The sequence below is a fragment of the Chiloscyllium plagiosum genome, chromosome 4, assembly GCF_004010195.1.
Source record: "Chiloscyllium plagiosum isolate BGI_BamShark_2017 chromosome 4, ASM401019v2, whole genome shotgun sequence".
Lineage (NCBI taxonomy): Eukaryota > Metazoa > Chordata > Chondrichthyes > Orectolobiformes > Hemiscylliidae > Chiloscyllium > Chiloscyllium plagiosum.
Genome location: NC_057713.1, coordinates 108,187,669 through 108,207,743, shown reverse-complemented (window position 1 = coordinate 108,207,743; position 20,075 = coordinate 108,187,669). Strand labels below are relative to the sequence as shown.

The 20,075-nt window shown below is 38.7% G+C and overlaps 1 protein-coding gene across 6 annotated transcripts in view; it reads left to right on the top strand.

The window, feature by feature from the left end:
* Positions 1–20,075, top strand: part of fbxl2 (F-box and leucine-rich repeat protein 2) — a 174,262-nt gene that overhangs the window by 115,723 nt on the left and 38,464 nt on the right. For all 6 annotated transcript variants that reach the window (XM_043688899.1, XM_043688900.1, XM_043688902.1 and 3 more), the window contains 3 exons: positions 11,794–11,868; positions 14,726–14,856; positions 19,964–20,024. In XM_043688899.1, the coding sequence (XP_043544834.1) occupies positions 11,794–11,868; positions 14,726–14,856; positions 19,964–20,024 (267 nt within the window). The remainder of the gene's footprint in view (positions 1–11,793; positions 11,869–14,725; positions 14,857–19,963; positions 20,025–20,075) is intronic.

Sequence of the window (20,075 nt, the reverse complement as noted above, 5' to 3'; positions counted from 1 at the left end):
ATTTAGCACAATACATTTAAAAAATATTGTTAATGCAGGGACAGACGGTCATCATGGTGCATAAGGTAGATTCCCTCATTCCTGATAAGTAAGCTATATCATATATTCTCTCCTCCTGCTCAAACCACATTATAATATCTAGCTTCTCTTCCAGTGTTCTAGCCTTTCTTTTGCTTTCATCATCTGCAATTTTATCACCAGGATACTTCCTGCTGACATTCTTATCACTAAAGGGATAATCTAGGAGTAGTGTGTCTTTCACAGGAAGCTGCTCAATGTTTCTCCCTCAGAAGGCTGCTGTGTTGGCAGTTGACATTGGTGCATGTGCAGAACAGGTTGAAGACCGCTGCTGACATTGACGGATGTGCAAAGGCTTTGATGTGGGCATCAATACATGCGCAGAACAAAGCATACGAAACAATCACCGCTGGAATCATGCTATTGTGAAGAAGCAAACATTCTTGAAGATACTCTTCCTTAATTCCTCAGCGACATTATGAACAAATCACCTTGCCGGAACACACATTATCTGAGAACTACCTGTAGTTAATCCTTCCATTACTGTGTTTCTGCATTCAGTACTTTATAATTTACTGTGTTAATATGAACAGATCCACTGTAGTGATTGGCTGTGACTGTCCTGGTGTCTTTATCCTCCCACTAAGATTTCGAGAAATTTCCTCACCCAGAGAGTGGTGAGCCTATAGAATTCATGACCACAGAAGTTGAGGCTAAAACATTAATGTTTTCAAGAAGGAGGTAGATAAAGTTCTTGTGACTAAAGGGATTAGCCATGATCATATTGAATGGGAGTAGGATGTCGAAAACCCTAACCCTACTCCTATCTTCTGTATTTTGTTATCCTCCTGGGCAGCACATTACAAACCCTGAGCCATATTCGAGGTGAAAGTTATTCCTCGTCTCCTGCCTTTCTGCCCCTTGTTCTTGACCCTTCAACTAAGGAAAGCACTACTTTTATCCATCATGTCCATGGCCCTCATAATGTTAAACACTGCTATCAGGATCCCCTCTTCAACCTTCTCTACTCCAAAGTAAAATAACCCAAGCTTATCCAACTTCTCTTCATAACTAGAATGCTCCATCCCAGGCAACATGTATGATTCTGTGAAATCATGCCATAACCTTCCAAATTTAGCCTTATTGTGTCCTTGTTTGGACCAAGATTTTAATGTGGTTTGCCACAGTCCTGGCAAAACTGAGCTGCTTTTGGTGCACTGATAGTACTGTTTATGACTACTTCAATTTACTAATGATTGCGAATAAGACAATAGGATGGTAATTGGCCAGGATGTATTTTTGATACTTTTCTGCTTTTGTGAGAGCGGTGCTCGGGGTAATCACCCTAATTTAAAATGGTTAGTTGAGGTGGCATTTTGTTTGGATGAAAAATAGTTTTGAGGGAGAATTTTTTGCGAGATAACTGTATTGAAGAACTTTTGTCTCAAGTCTCTAATATTGCAGGGTATAAAATTAGATTATATTGTGCAATGGACTTTAAGGGTATTTATTTTAAGTGTTTTGATTTGAGAGGTTGTATAATAAAGGCCAAGGTGGAATAAACTAAAAACTGAAACTTAACAGTTCTGAACTGTTTCAGTGCAGTCACTATATATCTTCAATTATTTTTATCCTATGCCACCAAACTCCTTTCTGATGTGCCACAGGCCTTTATCCTTAGTCTTGTTTCTGTCCGATCTACTAAATCTGTGTCAACTTTCACATAGATGTTGGTACTGCTTAAAACAGTGCTTTTGGTCACCACCACTGACTCCATGGCTTGTGCTGTTCTGTCCGATTTCCTGGTCACCACCATTCATGAAGTGACACTCAATCGTCAATATGGAAACACACTGTTAGCTGTCATTGGTATCATTGAATTAAATTAAAAAGCACAATTATACACTTATGAGGTGTGTGTAAATCTATCTTGGTGCATTACTAACAGAATGTTTTACCTCATTTGGCTCCGATGTGGTGTCATGCTGCTTGGAACCTCCATTTAATTGCATGGTTCTGCAGGTGATTTTGAGCCAAAACTGTTAGTCATATTGGTAGCGGCTTAATAACTGCAATTCCTTGACTTGAAGAATAGCAGCTTTCATAATCTAGTAAGTCAATAATTGATATTTGTAAGACCCTGTTATGTCCTATTGTTATATTCGTGGGAAATCGAGTTGTGAATGCAGGATTTTTGCAACCAACTGTTTGCAGAGCCACATTTGGACGTGTTGTGGTCATAAATGGGTTATTTTTAACTCTTCCTTTGTCTATCATAGAAAGTATAGGTCAAACCTAATGTAAGGATCATGTCTTTTATTCTTGAAACTGGCGAGTAGGTGGTCAGGAAGCGATCTGATAGAAGTTTATAAAGTAATGAGACCTGTAGATACAGCGTTAATAGTAGTTGTCTTTTTCCTATGTTCAGCATTGACTAGTTGGACTGAAGGGTTTGTTTCTATGCTGTATTACTCTATAACTGAAAATGAGAGAACTGTTTTGAAAACCAGTATGTGAAACACTGGCTGCAGTTATGAAAGCATATGACCGTGTCAAACATTGCAACCATTATAAAAATGTAATAGTTGAGTATGGCAACTGAAAGCCCTTTTAGCAATGGGGTATGTAAAAGGAACAGTAATAGTTTTAAAAATTGACAGATTAGCCGAACTGTAAATTATTGTCTGCAGTATCGTGGGCTGTACGTAATCAGTCATCCACCACTTTCCCAGGAAGTTCATTCCACACGCATTCACACCACCCTCTGTAAAAGAAAACATTAAAATCTCTGTCCTTTTAACTTAAAAATATGTCCCCTAGTCTTGAAATCCCCCATACTAAGGAAAAGACAACTACTATTAACTTTATCTATACCTCTCATTATTTTATAAACTTCCACGAGATCACCTCTCAACCTGCTATGCTCCAGTGAAGGGATGTGAGGAAAAACATTTTTCACCCAGAGGGTGGTAAGAATGTGGAACTCATTGCCTGAAAGGGTGATGGAAGTAGCTACCTTCATAACATTTAAGTATAGATGTGCACTTGTGATGCCAAGGCATGAAGGACAGTGGATCAAATGCTGGAAAGTGGAATTAGAATAGCTCGGTGATCATTTTTTGACTGACATAGACTAGATAGACCAAAGGGCCTTTTTTCTGTGCTGTCGATCTCGGCAATTGTTTGTTTGTTTGTTTGATGGACAGATTGGGATTAAGTCTCACATCGGCCATCAAAACGATAGGCCAGCATCTAAAATTAGAACTGAAGTCAAATATTAACCAAGACTGGCTAGCCCTTGGAGAAATGCAACTCTGAGAAGTTGAGCAGGGAAGACCATGGAAAATTTTGAAGCTGAATAAATGTACCAGATGATGGGCAGGGGATTGTGATCTGGAAGTCATAGTATCCATTAATAAAATAGAAGACAAGTTAATAATAGATGACAAACAACAAAGCTTGAGAGAATTTGAAGCGTATACAGGTGCCAGATGGGGGACAACCAGCCCGAAGCCATAAGTGGCAATGCACGGAAAAGGTATCTCCTGATTGGATTTTTAAAGTAAAGCCAATGACACAAGAATTTGAAGAAATCTGGGTTAACAAGATATAAGGATAGATTCACCAATGATGAGGAAAACAATTGTGAAAATTTTCTTGCCTTCATCAACAAATGCTTAGAGAGTCCAAATTAATCAATGTTAAAGCTGCATGTTCTCAAGGACATCAGCCTAAGAGGAAAGTTTTTCATTGCATGTGCACACACACACTCACATCACTGCGCCTTCCCCCCTCCCCAGGACTGACGCTAACTGCACCCATGTATGTATAGCCTAAATGATATTTCTGGAGTTCAGTACTTCTCATTAAAGTTAGTAAAGTTGGGTTTTCTTCAGTTATTTTTCTGGCACCATAATGAGCTACATTAAAGCACCTTTACAGTACACATAGATTAATTATTTCTTGCTGGGTGTGAACAATGAATTTGAAAATATTGTCATACGTAAGCTTAAAGCAGAATTCAAAGTCGGGCTTCTGGGGCTATTGACTAAATTGGATTAGAAGTCAGGCAGAATGAATCAAGTGTCACTTAGCATTAGCAATTGTATTTGGAAAATGTTAGCCCCATTGCTACTAGTCAAAGTAGGGCATTACAATGTAGCGAAATGGAGGAAATGCAGTCTATTTGAACAGCTAAATTATCCGGACACCCAAACAAAGGAAGATGCTAATTTTTAAGTATTAGAGTTGACTATAACCTATGAAAGCCTCAAGGTGCAAGATATCTTTGCAAATAAAACATTGAAGAAAATTAAAAATAGTTTTATTTTAAAATATGCATTTATTGGGAAGGTGAAACTTGTTGCTTCAGTGATGGTTCTTGTGCAAACTTCTGTGATGGCATCTCAAGTGCAGGAAAGCTTGTTGTTTACTTTTGCAAAAAGGAGGTAAATGTTGACGTCTATCTTGGGAACCTAAAAATATCAGAAGCGCAGTAAAACCTGCGTAGTGGCTGAAGCTCAGTCTTGGTGAATTGGTAGACAACATTTTCATCAGAAGAATCAAAAAAATTCTGAAAAGGGATTCAGCTGCATACTCATTGAGTGGTACGTTGATAAGTCAACATGGAGTAATTTACTTTCAATGAAATGTGTGACTGACAAAAGACAGGATTGATTATTGTTTTGTAATGCTGGAGAATGGAAATATCTCCAAATTGAAATGGGTAGATAGCAGCAATCAGTCATTTTTTAACTCACTCACAGGATGTGGGTGTCACTGACCAAATCCATATTTATTACCCATTCCTTATTACTCATTTTTACACTCCCAGGGCAGTCAAAAGGTCGCAACATTACTTGGGTCTGAAGTCACATGTAAGCCGGACCAGGTGGTGGCGTCTGGTTTCTCCCCTAAAGGACACTAATGAACCAGATGGGATTTTCTGACCGGTGGAAATGGTTTCATTGTCATTGTTAGACTCCTGATTTCAGATATTTATTGAATTCAAATTCCACCATCTGCCATGGTAGGATTCAAGCCCAGAATATTACCAGGATCTCTGGATTAATAGTCTAGTGATAATACCGCTGATTTGATTTGTTTCAGTAAGAAGCTGTTGGACATACTGGGGAAAAGGACACTTTGAACTTTGAGTAAAGAAAAGGAATACAGGTAGTTCTTCTATAATGTAATAGTTGCGAACTTGAGAAACCCTGCATTATAGAAAAATTACCCTCTAGTTTTGGCAATATAATCATGTTACCGCTGACAGATGTTTTAAAAGTTCACACTTTAGAAACAGTATTCCCAATTCGTCAATCACGTTACAGCGCAATCTTAGACAATAGGTGCAGGAGTAGGCCATTCTGCCCTTCGAGTCTGCACCACCATTCAATATGATCATGGCTGATCATCCTTAATCAGTATCCTGTTCCTGCCTTATCTCCATAACTCTTGATTCCACTATCCTTGAGAGCTCTATCCAACTCTTTCTTAAATGAATCCAGAGACAGGGCCTCCACTGCCTCCTTAATATAGAAGATCTAAGGTGGATCTCTTGAATTTTCTAATGGGGATAAATGGTCTTTTCAGAATCAGCAGGACAATTGCTGGGACCTGAAATATTTTTGTCCATGTTTTTTAACAATGATCCAATGTTCCAAAGATAACTATCAAATAACTTCTAGGCCTTGCAAATCTGCAGCACTAGTACATTTTCCATATTCAGTTTGGGGCCAGCTTGACCCTTGGAAATTGCTGTACCGGGAGATTGTCAATAAAGATGACAATGAAGATGCAAATATAGGTGGGTTGGGCCGAACAGGCAGAATGCATTTCATGTATCCTCTGCCTAAGTTGTGCAAATATTATGTGCTAAAAGAACTGGGCTTACTTGCAATAGGGCATAACAAAACCAAAGAATCACAATGTGCATGACAGAAATTAGGTCGCGATGAGAGTTGAAGTTGTGAATAAAATTTCTAGCAGCAGTTGAGGTGAAGTTGCAACATGGTGAGTAATTCTACAGAGGTGGAATTATTTAAAACTTGCAATGGATGAAATTTGGAGTTTGAACCTCTGCTTGGGGTCATTCGAACACTGAGATTGCCTAAAAAAGCAAATGGATAAGATGTGGGTGGGGAGTGAAATCAATCATAATGATTGGGATTGAGGACATTGAGATATTGATAAAGAAAAGGAAACCAATGACAAACTTTAAATGTGACCAAATAAAAGTTAGATGAGAAATTTATTTTTCAGTCACAGCCAGTATCATTTGTGATTTAAAAACAGAATTCCGAGAATAATTTTGTTTAAAATGAATAGCACTTGTTCTATAGGGATGACACTGCTTCAAGGATAATGATTCACTCACGTTGCATGATGAACAAAAATTATACATTTGGTCAAACTATAAAATTAGGAATAATTGTAAAACTGTATTCTGAAATGTCCACCATTCACTAAATAAACTAATTGTCTCTTTAAACTGAACTCAAGGATCATTTGGACATGTACTATAGCTCAAATCATTGGGAAGTAATCACAAATATTAAGTGCAGCAGTTTAACAAACCTCCACTTGTGTAATATCCTATTATAGCATCACAGAGTCAAAGAGTGATACAGCGCAGAAAAAGACACTTGAGTCCAACTCATCCGCGCCGACCAGATATCCCAATCTGATCTAGTCCCATTGCCAGCATTTGGCCTATATCCCTCTAAACTCTTCCCATTCATGACTTTTAAATGTTGCAATTGTATCCACTTCTTCTGGCAGCTCGTTCTATATATGCCCCACCCTTTCCATGAAAAAGTTAACCCTCGGGTCCTTTTTAAATCTTTCCCTTTTCACTTTCAGCTTTTTTAGTTTTGGACTCCCCCAGCTTAGGAAGAAGACCTTGGCCAGTCATCCTATCTATGCCCATCACAACTTTATAAACTTCCCATGCTTCAGGGAAAAAAGCTCCAGACTCTTCAGCCTCTCCCTATAGCTCAAATCCTCCAAACCTAATATCATCTTCGTAAACCTTTTTTGAACCTTCTCACGTTTAACAACATCCTTCCCATAAAAGAGTGACAAGAATTGCATGCAGTATTTCAAAAGTGGCCTCACCAATGTCCTGGACAGCTGCAAGATGACATCTCAACTCTGATCCTCATTGTTATGGCCAATGAAGGCAGGACCACCCTGTCTAACAGCAACTCAACTTCCAAGGAATTATGAGCCTGCTCCCTTACGTCTTTTTGTTCAGCAACACTGCCCAGGGCCCTACTATTAACTGTATAGGTCCAGCCCTGTTTTGCCTTACCAAAATGCAACACATCACATTTATCTAAACTAAACTCCATCTGTCACTTCTTGGCCCACATGCCCATTTGATTTAAGTCCTATTGCACTCTGAAATAATCTTCTTCACATTTCACTCCACCACCTATTTCGCTATCATCTACTAACTTGCTAAACATACCTCCTATATTTACATCGGAGGTATTTACATAGGAGGTATATAAATGATGAAAAGCAGTGGATCAGCACTGACCATTGTGGGACACCACTTTCACAGGCCTCCAGTCCAAAAAGCAACCCTCCATCATCACCCTCTGTCTCCTACATTCAAGCTAATTTTGTAATCAATTGCCTAGTTCCCCCTGAATCTTATATGATCTAACCTTGCTAACCAGTCTACCATGCAGAACCTTGTCAATCACTTTGCTCAAGTCCATATAGATAACGTCTACCACTCTGCCTTCATCAATCTTCTTTGTGACCGCTTCAAAAAACTCAATCAAGTAAGTGAGATATGATTTCACAAATCCATGCTGACTATTTCTAATCAGACTTTGTCTTTCCAAACGCATGTAAATCCTATCCCTTATAATCCCCTCTAACAACTTACCACCACTGATGTAAGGTTCACCAGTCTACGGTTTCCTGTCTTTGCCTTACAGCCTTTCTTAAATGATGGCACCACATTAGCCAACCTCTAGTCCTCTGGCACCTCATCCATGGCCAACAATGATACAAATGCCTCATCAAGGGGCCAAACAATCTCTTCTCTATCTCCCCACAAAGTTCTGGGGAATACCTGATCAAGTCCTGAGGATTTATCTACCTTTATGCATTTTAAAAACTCCAGCACCTCCTTTTCTGTAATATGAACTCTTTTCAAGACATCATTATTTATTTTTCCAGGTTCTCCAGCTTCCATGTCCTTCTCCACAGTAAATAATGACAGAAAATATTTGTTTAGTATCTCACCCATTTCCTGTAGTTCCACACAAAGAAGACTACATTGATCTTTAAGGGGCGCTATTCCTCCCTAGTTACTCTTTTATCTTTAATGTTATATAGAATCTCTTTGGATTCTCCTTAACTCCATTTGCCAAAGCTATCTCATGTCCCCTTCCCTTGTTCTAACTTTCCCTTCAATTTCCTTTTTAAACATCCAGTTTGTCCCCTCCCCCCAGCTACTTAGTTTAAACGTAGCTGTGTTGCAGTAGCAAACCTGCCTGCCAGAATGCTGGTCCCTAACCTATTAAGGTGCAAACATCCAGTTTGTCCCCTCCCCCCAGCTACTTAGTTTAAACGTAGCTGTGTTGCAGTAGCAAACCAGCCTGCCAGAATGCTGGTCCCTAACCTATTAAGGTGCAAACCGTCTCTCTTGTATAACTTATGCTCACTACAAAACATACCCCAGTGATCCAAGAATTTAAATCCTTGCTTCCTGCACCAGTTTCCCAGCCACACGTTCAAGTCCATTATCTCCCTGTTTCTGGCCTCACCAGCCCGAGGAACTGGAAGCAAACCGGAGATAACCACCCTGGACGTCCTGCTTTTCAGCCTTCTTCCTAGTTCTCCGAAGTCCCGCTGTAGTATGTTCTTCCTCTTCTTCCCGACATCATTTTTGCTGACATGTACCACCATCTCTGGCTCTTCACTTTTGTCCTTGAGGATGTCCTGCACGCTGTCTGTGATGTCTCTAAACCTGGCACCAGGAAGGCAATGCACCATCCTTAAGTCCTGCCTGCTGCCACAAAAACCCTGGTCAGTTCCTCTCACTATGGAGTCCCCTATTACCACGGTTCTCTGCGATGTCCGACTCTTCCGCTCTGCCTCCATGCCAACCTTTGATTGACAGACCTGGCCGCCTCGCGGACTGGCAGTGTCATCTGTCTCTACTGTTTCCAAAAGATTCACCTTGTTCCTGACAGGTACTTCCCCCGGCGTCTCTTGCACCTGTCTCCTCTCTGCCTTCCTCATCGTCTGCTCTCTTCTGGTATGGTCGGTGTAATAACTTCGCTGAAGGTCTTGTCCAGAAAGATCTCGTTCTCTCGGATGAGCCTGAGGTCCTCGAGTTCTTTCATCAGTGCTGCAATATCCTCTGTCAGTAGCTGAATGTGCACACACTTTGCACACTTGTACGAGCCAGACACACCAGAGTCGTTGACCTCCCACATCAAGCACGTAGCACACTGAACCAGCTTGGCAGTCATGTCTTCACCCTCTTCAACTGTGGCGTAATCACTTCACTCAACCTCCTTGTCAAAGACTCCTTAGCTAAAGCCTCACTCTTCAATCCACAGGAACATCCTTGGACCCTCTGTTTGGGGCAAGTCTGTGGACTTTTAATTTAGGTTAGAGGAGGCCCTACTTTGTAGGACCTGGGTCTGGAACACACCCACTCAAATAACAATCACTTACCTTCCCGACCGGTTTTATGCTCCGACTTTACTTCCGCCCAGCTCCCACTGCTCTCTGCTGCAAAAAATGTTAATGAAGTGAGTGTTGTAGCAGAATGACCGGTATAATTTTTAAAAGTTTTATATTTTTTCTTAAAAAGAAAAAGGTTGTCATCTAACATTGTCTGAAGGAATGCCTCAGACCTAATGGAATGAGGACACAAGTGATAGATATACTACTTTAAGAGTCAATTGAATGAGAATCGATTGTACAATTATGAGAAGCTTGTTATAGTGGAGTTTGAATTTTACAGAGTGTGCTTTACTGAAATAAAACTCAAGTGTGGATTTGGATTGAACATTTTAAAAAACAAACTTCTAGTGTATAGTAATCATCAGTTGAAAATGTTGGGTACATCACTATCTGAAAAGTTGTAATTTGAATTGACTGTTGTTTAACCAGCAGTAAGTATTGCCTATTTACTATCTAATGATAATGGAAAAGTCAGATAAAGCAAGTTCGACCTGAGGAACTTGTGTAACAATATCCTTTATATGTTTGTATTAATTTTTTTTACTCAGCCAGCATTCCCTGTTATTACCTACTCAAAAGGCCTGAAGTTTATTTTCAAAATCCGTTCCACTTATATTAATAATTAAGTATTGAAGTGATTAAATAGACCACCTAACTGTCATGCACTTGCATGCTGCAAAGCTGATGGCCAAGTTTTAATGGACCTGTCACTGTTGGTATTAATTTGCCTCTCCAACATTGTTTTAATAACAGTTCTTGCCTCCCCCATCCTTACATCAATACAACCTGTCCAAAATGTGAGAATCAAAGTACGTGGGTTTGATGTAGCTGGATTAGAGTGTGCATTAGTAAATGCTTGTATTGATCACTTGTTACTAATGATGACGTTTTTATACAGTTTGAATTATTGTATTGACTTAAGGATGGTATTGAGGGTGGACTTTTTAAAAAAGCAACATTATAATAACTCTTTCATATTTCATTTATTCATGCTACAATAAAGTTTGTGTATAGTATTCCAAATTGTGGAAGTAATGGGCATTAAATGACAGTGTTAATTTGCTCACAAAGTAATTGGCAGGAGTTCTCCAATTAAGATTCCACGTCTAAGAAATTAAAATGAAAATCATTTGGCAAGTGATTTACATTGATCATTTCTGCTGTGAAATTGTTTTGCATCATTCCAGGACCTTTTGTGGCGACCATGCCTTTTTGAATATCAAAATGTACCAGGTAGATGCAGCATATCCTGTCCATCTTAAGAAAATATTTCTTTGTATTGTCTGTATAATAGATTTTATTCCGGATAAAATCAAGAATTTATATTACAAGTTTTATTTGAAAGTAGAATATCTTGAAATACCAAATTGAATTGACTTTTATCTATAAGTAGGTTTAAATTCGGTATAATTTACTAAATATTGACTGGGCATAGCTTCTGCACCTCAGTGATTAGCTGAAAACAATACAGACATGCACTCTCAAATCCAGCAGCCCCAGGATCAAAAGCATGCTGCATTTTGAAACTTAGTGGTTTTCAGACAAAAAAAAATCTGGACACCTTACTCTAGTGAATAAAGAATGCAAGAAAACCAATGGTGATATGATTCCAAAACACTTTAGTTTAGTGGACATGTCACTGTTGGTGTTAATTTGCCTCTCCAACATTGTTTAATAACAGTTCTTGCTCCCCTATCCTTACATCAATACAAACTGTCCTAAATGAGAGAATCCAAGTACATGGGTTTTAAGTAGCTGGATTAGAGTGTGCATCAGTAAATGCTTGTGTTACTAAAGTGCCACAATTTCTTTATAGTTGAAGGGATTTTTCACACGTTTAAATCTCTTAAAATAAGAGTTGGCCTTAATTTTACTAAACCCAGTTAATAGAATATTACACTGAGGACTTCTGGTTGAAAAATATAATGTGCCTAAAGAAAATAACACCACAAGAGTGCTTTCATGTCTCATTTAACATTCATGTATGTTCTGATTGCCATTGATCTGCTTTCTTATCTCAAATAGGGCAAATAGTGTTTTTTTTTTCCCCAACAGTTGGACGATGACTCATTGAAACACATACAGATTCACTGTCCAGAACTAGTAACACTTAATTTGCAGGCATGCTCAGTAAGTACTTTTGTTTTGCCTACTTTACAGTTGAATTGTATATTATCTGGTGTTTGTATTTGATTTGATCTTGGTTCATAGGAACATGTCACTTTATATAATATAGACATTGCAGGACAATCAATAATGCTTATAACTTGCATAACTAAGTTTTTGACTTAAAAATCCATGGATCTTCATTTCTTGTCCATAATTACCAATATTTAGTGTCAAATGTATGCAACCTTAGCTTTGTAAGATGTGGGAGAAAGGGAGACCAAGTGGTAGAATTCACCCGTGTACAAAATTGTGCATGTATAAATTTTATAAAAATTCAGAAAGGTTAAATGTATTTTTTTGCCTCCCCTTTTCGTTGCGATACATTACACTCAATTTCTTCGCATGGAATGAGCTAACTGGTTTGCATGTTTAGGCGAGAATTGCTTCGTAATCAGTCAGTGGAATGCAGAAGAGTAGTTGGGAAAATTTTAGGTATTTCATCCCTTCTTTGTAATGCAGTACATGACTTCAACTCTTTTCTTGTATAACAAACTAATACTAGACATAATCGTTTGTTTGCTTTGTTCTTCATGACTACATTCAACTTGAGTTTAATTGTAATTTGATTCTATTATAGTTATATTGGTAATAGATAATCTAAAAATATTTTTGTTCTTCATTTGACATCTCCAGCTTTCTGGTTTGTTTGGTAGATCCACACAATACAAGCCATAAAGCAAGCCTTTCCCAGGTTTCCTTGATACTTTTTAAATAAGTGTTGTTTGAGTATTTTAACATTAGTCTATTTGATTAGGCAACTACTTTTCTGTGCTGTTGCTGCATGTCTAACCAATTTTGGTATTTTTCATAAGTATTTCAAAATTATTTGTTGGAACACTGCCCACTGTGAACAATAACGACTTTGTTTCAACTTTCTAAAAATAACATAGTTTAAGAACATAGTATTTAGCAACAATGAGACCGTCACTGCGGAGTTCCGCTGGGATCAGTGTTAGGACCACAACAATTTGCCTTCTGCATTAATGATCTGGATGAAAGAATTGAGGACATTGTTTTTAAGTTTGCAGATGACAAAGATAGATGGAATGACCGATTAGTGTTGAGGAGGCGAGGAGGGTGCAGCAGTACTTGGACAGGCTAGGAAAATGGGCAGACAAGTAGCAGATGGAATACAACGTGAGAAATTGTGAGGTTATGCACATTGGTAAAAAGACTGTAGGCGTAGATGATTTTCTAAATGGGAAAATGCTTTGGAAATCTGAAGCACAAAGGGACTTGAAAATCCTGGTTCAGCATTCTCTTAATGTTAGCGTGCGGGTTCATTTGGTAGTTAGGAAGGCAAATGCAATGTTAACTATCATTTCAAGAGGGCTAGCATACAAGGGCAGGGATGTTCTGCTGAGGCTGTATAAGGCTCTGTTCAGATCACGTTTGGAATAGTGACCAATTTTGCCCCCAGTTTTAAGGAAAGATGTGCTGACATTGGAGGGAGTCCAGAGGAGTTTTACAAGAATGATCCTGGGGGTGAAGGGCTTGTTATCTGAGGAGCAGTTGAGGACTCTGAGTTTATACTCGATGGAGTCGAGAAAGGTGATGGGGGAAATCTCATTGAGCCTTACAGGATACTGAGAGACCTTGATGGAGTGGATGTGGAGAGGATGTTTCCACTAGTAGGAGAGACTAGGACCGAGGACAATGCCTCAGAACGAAGGCATGATCCTTTAGAACTGAAATGGGGAGGAATTTCTTCAGCCAGAGGGTGGTGAATCTCTAAAACACGTTACCACAGAAAGCTGTAAATACCAAATCATTGAGTGTATTTAAGACCCCTTTTTAATTAGTAAGGGGATCAAAGGTTACAGAGAGAAGGCAGGAGAATGGTGTTGAGAAATATGTCAGTCACGATTGAATGGCAGAGTTGACCACAAGGGCCAAATGGCCTAATTCTGCTCCTATATCTTATGTTTTTTATGGTCTTATGTTTAAAATGTTGCAGGATATTTCCCTGGCCTTGATCTAGTCAAACTTGCCTGTGTGATTATATGCCCTGTAGCCAGTGTGAACTCCTCAGCAGGATTGACTACTGCTGTCGAATCCTAGATAAAAACCCCCTCCACTTGTGTATCACCTCAAACAATCTCTACAAATTCCTCGCTTCATGTGCAGTCATGGGTGTTGCAGCCTGTAGGGATAATTATCATTCTACTGTAATTATTGAACTCAAATGATCGAGAAGATTGCCACTGCTGCACCTCCCAGCTTAGATTTGGAGTAGAAATCAATGAAAACAAGAAGAGTGAATCCCATTCTTTGCAAGCTCATTAGCATGGTTGTTTCATCGGTTTTGCACTTTGAATGCAAGAATATCTCGAACCCAAATGTGGTCATTATGGAAGTTATTTCCATAGATTAATGGCCTTGCAGTTATCACTGTTAACTTTTGTCTCCTTTCTTTGGATTACAGCCAAAGAAGAATAGCCAAATGAGCAATAATAACTTCCAAGACCGATCAAATTGTAGTGCACATTGAACATGAGTATTTTATTCATCTTCCACCCCTTATTTCGCAGTAAGTTGTCAAGTGCTGTGCTGAGATTGCAGTGAAGCTGATCCATCCAATCGAGTATCAGCTCAAATTTCCAATCTGGAACTGGTCAGCTTTTGATAGAATGCCTCTTGAAAGCCAGGCTATCTGTAAGGTGCACCTTTCAGTACTGAGTGATGATGCTTTAAGGTTAACCACAAATTTTTCTTGATTCTGTTGAATTGCCAGGGACTGAACCGATTTTTATTCAATTTGTAGATAACTTGCCATTCCAAACCAATTAATGACCCATAATTTTGTTTGCCTTCAAAGCAAATCACAGATGAAGGATTAGTAAGCGTTTGCAGAGGCTGCCATAAACTTCAGTTCCTGTGTGTGTCTGGATGTGGAAACATTACAGATGCTTCTATAACAGCATTGGGATTGAATTGTCCTAGACTAAAGTGAGTAAAGCAGATCTGAAGTTCAACTTTATTCAAACTCCCTGGTATTGAACTTATCATAACTATCAAGTAGTTATAATAACAGCTTATATTTATACACTGCCTTACTGTAACAGAACGTCTGAAGCACTTGGGTGTCTGGTCCCATGTTCAAGAAACTTCAGTTTCTGTCCATCTTGATATAACTTCCTTGGAGAAACATTGGCAAAGCGGAGGATGTAATAGAGTTATAACTCATGGAATAAAAGAGACAGTAAAAAAGAAACAGGGTCACAGATTTGGCTGAGTGAAAGGAAACAATGGTCAATAGATTTGGTTAGGCTGGAGGAAGGTTTTTGTGTGGTTCCCAGGTGATCAGTTTTGGAATCCTTGCTTTTCCTGATTTTTGCTGTATAAAACTTGGGCATGTTGAGGGGAAGATAGTGTATAACTTCAAGAGAATTTTGATGAGTTGGTCAAATGGGCAGATGGATGGCAGAAGTTCAATGTGATAAAGTGTGGGGAGATATATTTTGCTAGGAAGAACATGAGGAGACAGTATAACATAAAGGGTACTATTCTCATGGGTGTGTAGGAGAAGAGAGACCTGATGAATGTGTGCACAAGTCATTAAATATGGTAGTTCAGGTCGAGGGTGTGATTAGTAAAGAAAGCAGTATGCTCGGCCACCTTAATAGAGCAAGGAAGTTGCACTGAACCAATTGAAGGTGGTCTTCTGGATTGTTACGAATAGTACTGGGCACGACATAATAGGAAAGTTGAGAGTGTATTGGAGAGAATGCAGAAGAGATTCGCAAGAATGGTTCTGGAAATGAGAAACTTCAGTTGTGAAGATAAATTGGAGAGTTTGGAGAAGAAATGGTTAAAATATTTGATGGATATTTTTCAAAACTGAAGGGTCTGGACAGAATCATAGAACCTCTACAATGTGGAAGCTGGCCATTTGGCCCATCGAGTTCATACTGAGCCTCTGGAGAGCATCCTGCTCAGAACCTCCTTCTCTTCCCCCCTCTCTTCCACCCCGTCCCCCCACCCCCCCAAAACACCATCCTCATAACCCATCATTTATTACTGCTCATTTAGCCATTCTTCTTTCGCTGTGATCCAAAGAAAAAAGGCATATGTTAACAGCGATAACTGCTTGGCTAACCACCCTTGCCTCCACATCCTTGGATGCTAGGGGCAATTTAGCATGGCCAATCCACCTAATCTGTACAGCTTTGGGCTAGGATAGATGGGGAGAAACTGATTCTGTTCATGAAAGGATCAGAAGCAATCAGGTACAAGTTTAAAGTGATTTTAAATAAGAAATAAATACAATATGAACAAAAAAGACTTTCCTCAAAGATGGTGGTCAGGGTCTGGAATTCAAGCTGGAAGTGCAGGAGAGATAGACTCGCTCATCATACAAGAGGGCATTAAGTGATTATTTGAATAGAAGTGAAATAGAGTTATGGGGAAAAATGGGTAATTGCCAAAAGGAATGATGCTTGTTTGTAGAGGCAGTGCAAATGTGATGGACCACATGGCTGCCTTCTGCATCATAACTATTCGATATTCAGTCTGCATTTAATAGATTATGTCCAGTTGATCACATAATCAGAATGATTTTTACCTTGATATACAGAAATGAGATATGACTTTCTTTATTTAACATTAGAGTTGAGAAAAGGACAGTTAAGTAAGTCACTTTGAAAAATGTAAGTATTTGTGGTGACCTAATTGAAATTCTGAGAATCAATAGACAGTAGGTGCAGGAGTAGGCCATTCTGCCCTCATAACAAGGTTAATGGAAGGAACATTAAGTTTGAAAAAGAAATCCGAAATAAGGAGCAAATCATGGAATCTTCTCTGGAAGGTGCTAATTGTGCATTACTGTGGTCCATTGTAGATGGGTGGGGCATTAACTGGATTTGCCTGTGCCCCTGTGAATACACGCTGTCTTAAACCATAGTTATTGAAGTTGGGAGGTGCTGTTTTACAATTGAAGATTTTGGAAACGAGTGTTAATAAGTGAGTAAAAGACTGGCTTCAGTGATTTCTTCTTCTGGCTTTCTGGAATGTTACAAAGGGCAATATGGAGCAAAAACTCAAGAGGTCACTGGAATCTAGATTGCAAATGGGAGAGGAAACAACTGTTATAAAGTAGAGAGCAATATGGTGAGTGGATGGGATTTAAATTAAATATGCAAACTTATTGGTTAAGCCTAAAGGATTTTTACATTGCTGAGTAAAATTGTATACATGTTTAAATTTAGTCACTTTGAAAAATGGTGAAAGTTATTTTAACAGGGGAATAATTGTGTAGATTTGGTAACATTATCTCTTCAAGTAAATTGTTGATGTTTGCATCAGGCATATAAGTACAGAAATGTTTCAAAATCCTGGGAATAGGAGGCAGTGATCTCAAGCATACATTCAAGATTGGGTTTTTATCTAGTTATTAGATGCCATCGGTTATTCTCCAATTTTCCATCTTTTAATTCCTTTTTCTCATGATTGGCTTGAATTTTGGTTTCAGAGATGTCTGTAACATGCTAAATTCCTCCAGTACGTTGTCTTGACAAGAGGGTTTAAGTTATAGGGAGAGGCTGGATATGCTGGTACTTTAGCCTCCTATGCTCCAAAGGGAAAAAGGGAAACCTTTTCAGAGGCTTGTAAAATCATGAGGGGCATAGATAAAGTGAATAGCCAAGCTGTTTTCCCCAGGGTAGGAGAGTCCAAAAGTAAACTGCATTGGTTTTAAGGTGAGAGGGGAAAGATTTAAAAGGGACTCGAGGAGCAGCATTTTTTCACGCAGAGGGTATGTGTCTATGAAATAAACTGCCAGAGGAAGTGGTAGAGATGAGTACAATTACAACATTTAAAAGACATTTTGGACCAGTACAAGAATAGGAAAGGTTTCGAGGGATGTGGGCCAAATGCAAATAATTGGAACAAAATCAGTTTATGAAACGTGGTCAGCATGGATGAGTTGGGTCAAAGGGTCTATTTGCATGCTATATAACTCTATGATTCTGACCCGTTGGATGCATTTCAATAATAGATTATTTCTTACCTGTCTCAATTGGTATTCATCCACATTGCAGTGTTCAATGTACATTTGTTCATTCTCATGATTTGCAAAAATTAAGGTAAGGGAAGGTTGTGTTTATTCCCAATCATTTGTTGCCATTCGTCAATGTGGTTTCCTCTTGAATAGTGTGATCTTTGTTGGACTGGGAAGTGTTGCTATGTAAGCTTGATACATTTCTGCAGCAAATTGTGCAGAGAATTGACTGGAAGTGGAGATTGAACTTATAGGGGACGATCAAGATGACAAGTTTTTAAAAAAATGTTGCTGGTGCTGTGATGAAGTGATGCTGAGTATTTCAGCATGCTTGACCTGCATGGAAGACAAAGAGATGGAGATGTTTAGGTATTGAGCCATTCACCACAGAATAGTTATCCTTTGCCTTTTTTCCTTTCATGTGGTTTCTGATTATGCGTCTAGTCCATGACTGTGTGCCCCAGATGTTTGTGTGGGATCCTGATACTGTTAATGTGTGGGTTTGACAATTGACCTTTTTCTCATTGAATTCTAAACATCCCACAAGGTGTTTTAAAAATTTGCTTCTCTTTATCCCTGAATTTTAGATTAAGACCAGTTATCCCTCTACTATGCTCCAGCAGAAATTCACCAATTTAGCATCTAAGCTTACCATTATCTTTGTCTTAGGACAACTGAGAGTGCATTGAATCACCACCCCCCACACCCAAACAAATATGAGCATGTTAGATAATTTTTAATCTGTTTTGCACACTGCTTTCTTTTACTTGCTGCTTAATGTAGATTATTTGGTGTTTTTATTTTTACACCCAAAAATTTCCTAAATTTTATCATTGTATCCTTTTAAAGTTGACCTACATTGAAAATATACATGAAAGACATATTGGGAACTTTGCAGCCTTCTGGACTCCAAATCAAGTTCAACAATTTCAGGGCTTGAGCACCTCCTCCCATGTTCCTACCCCAGCTCCCCCAGACTAGGCCTTGTTGTCACTTGGGCTGCTACCAAACAACCCATGGTCAGCCACGAATAGTCCCCATTAGCAGCTGCTTGTTCTCTTAGGCTGATCTTTACTGTTTTGTATGTCCAACTGTTATTCTGTCTTTGGGCTCAATCTGCATCTTTTGTTTACTTCTCGTGCATCACATCATTTGTATACAAGGCAACGTCGATTATCTGGACGACACGGGCGGGGAGTATTTTGTTCGGATAACCCAGTTTACCCAAGCATCAGGACCTTGATCTTGTTCAGATAATCCGAAATTCGGATAATTGATGTTTGAGTGATTGAGGTTCTGTAAATGCCAACCCTTTTTAGCCACTATCAATTCGGAAGAAGGATCACTGGAATTGAACATTAACTGGTTCTCTCCACAGATGCTGTCAGACCTGCTGGGGTTTTCCAGCAATTTTGGTTTTTGTTTCTGATTTCCAGCAGCCACAGTTCTTGCATTTTTTAAAATACTTAAGACTTTTATTGTTGACTTTTCTAATTTGGGTTTAACTTTTCCTGGAAGTTGGAAAAAATGAGTTGAGTGTTGTCCTGAGTCAAAAATAAAGCCTTGTTTGAAATCAGAAAATGCCAATCCTGCTTCTAAGCGCTTTTGGGATAGCTTCCAGAAATTGCTCTTCAAAGTTGACCTCAAATATTTGTCTCCTTTTTAAAAACTGCATGTAGGATAGCATAGTTACACCTTGTGTTGTGCAAAAGATGAATAATACAGAGAAAAATATTCTGTACCTTTTTTGGAATTTCAAATATATTTTGAATTTCAATATATTTTGAAATTACTTCATAATCAGAAAGGTGTATGTTGGACACAGGTTTGAATTGCATTGACAAAGCATGTCAAATTAATCTCCATAAAAAGGGACCTATTTTTCTCCATAATGACCATCCAACAAAGTTGTGCTCATAGATATCCCATTGTTTCATTTTATACTTGTTCTAATTTTGATAATACACATTAATTTACATCATCTTTCTAATCAATCAAAAGTGTTCAATATATTGAGAACAGAGTCGAGAAATAATTTGAATGTTGTAATTCTTTCAGGATTTTGGAAGTAGCACGATGTTCACATCTGACAGATGCTGGCTTTACAGTTTTAGCAAGGGTAAGTATTTTTGGCTATACGCTTTTGGCATCTTGTTTTTTTTTTTCGGTG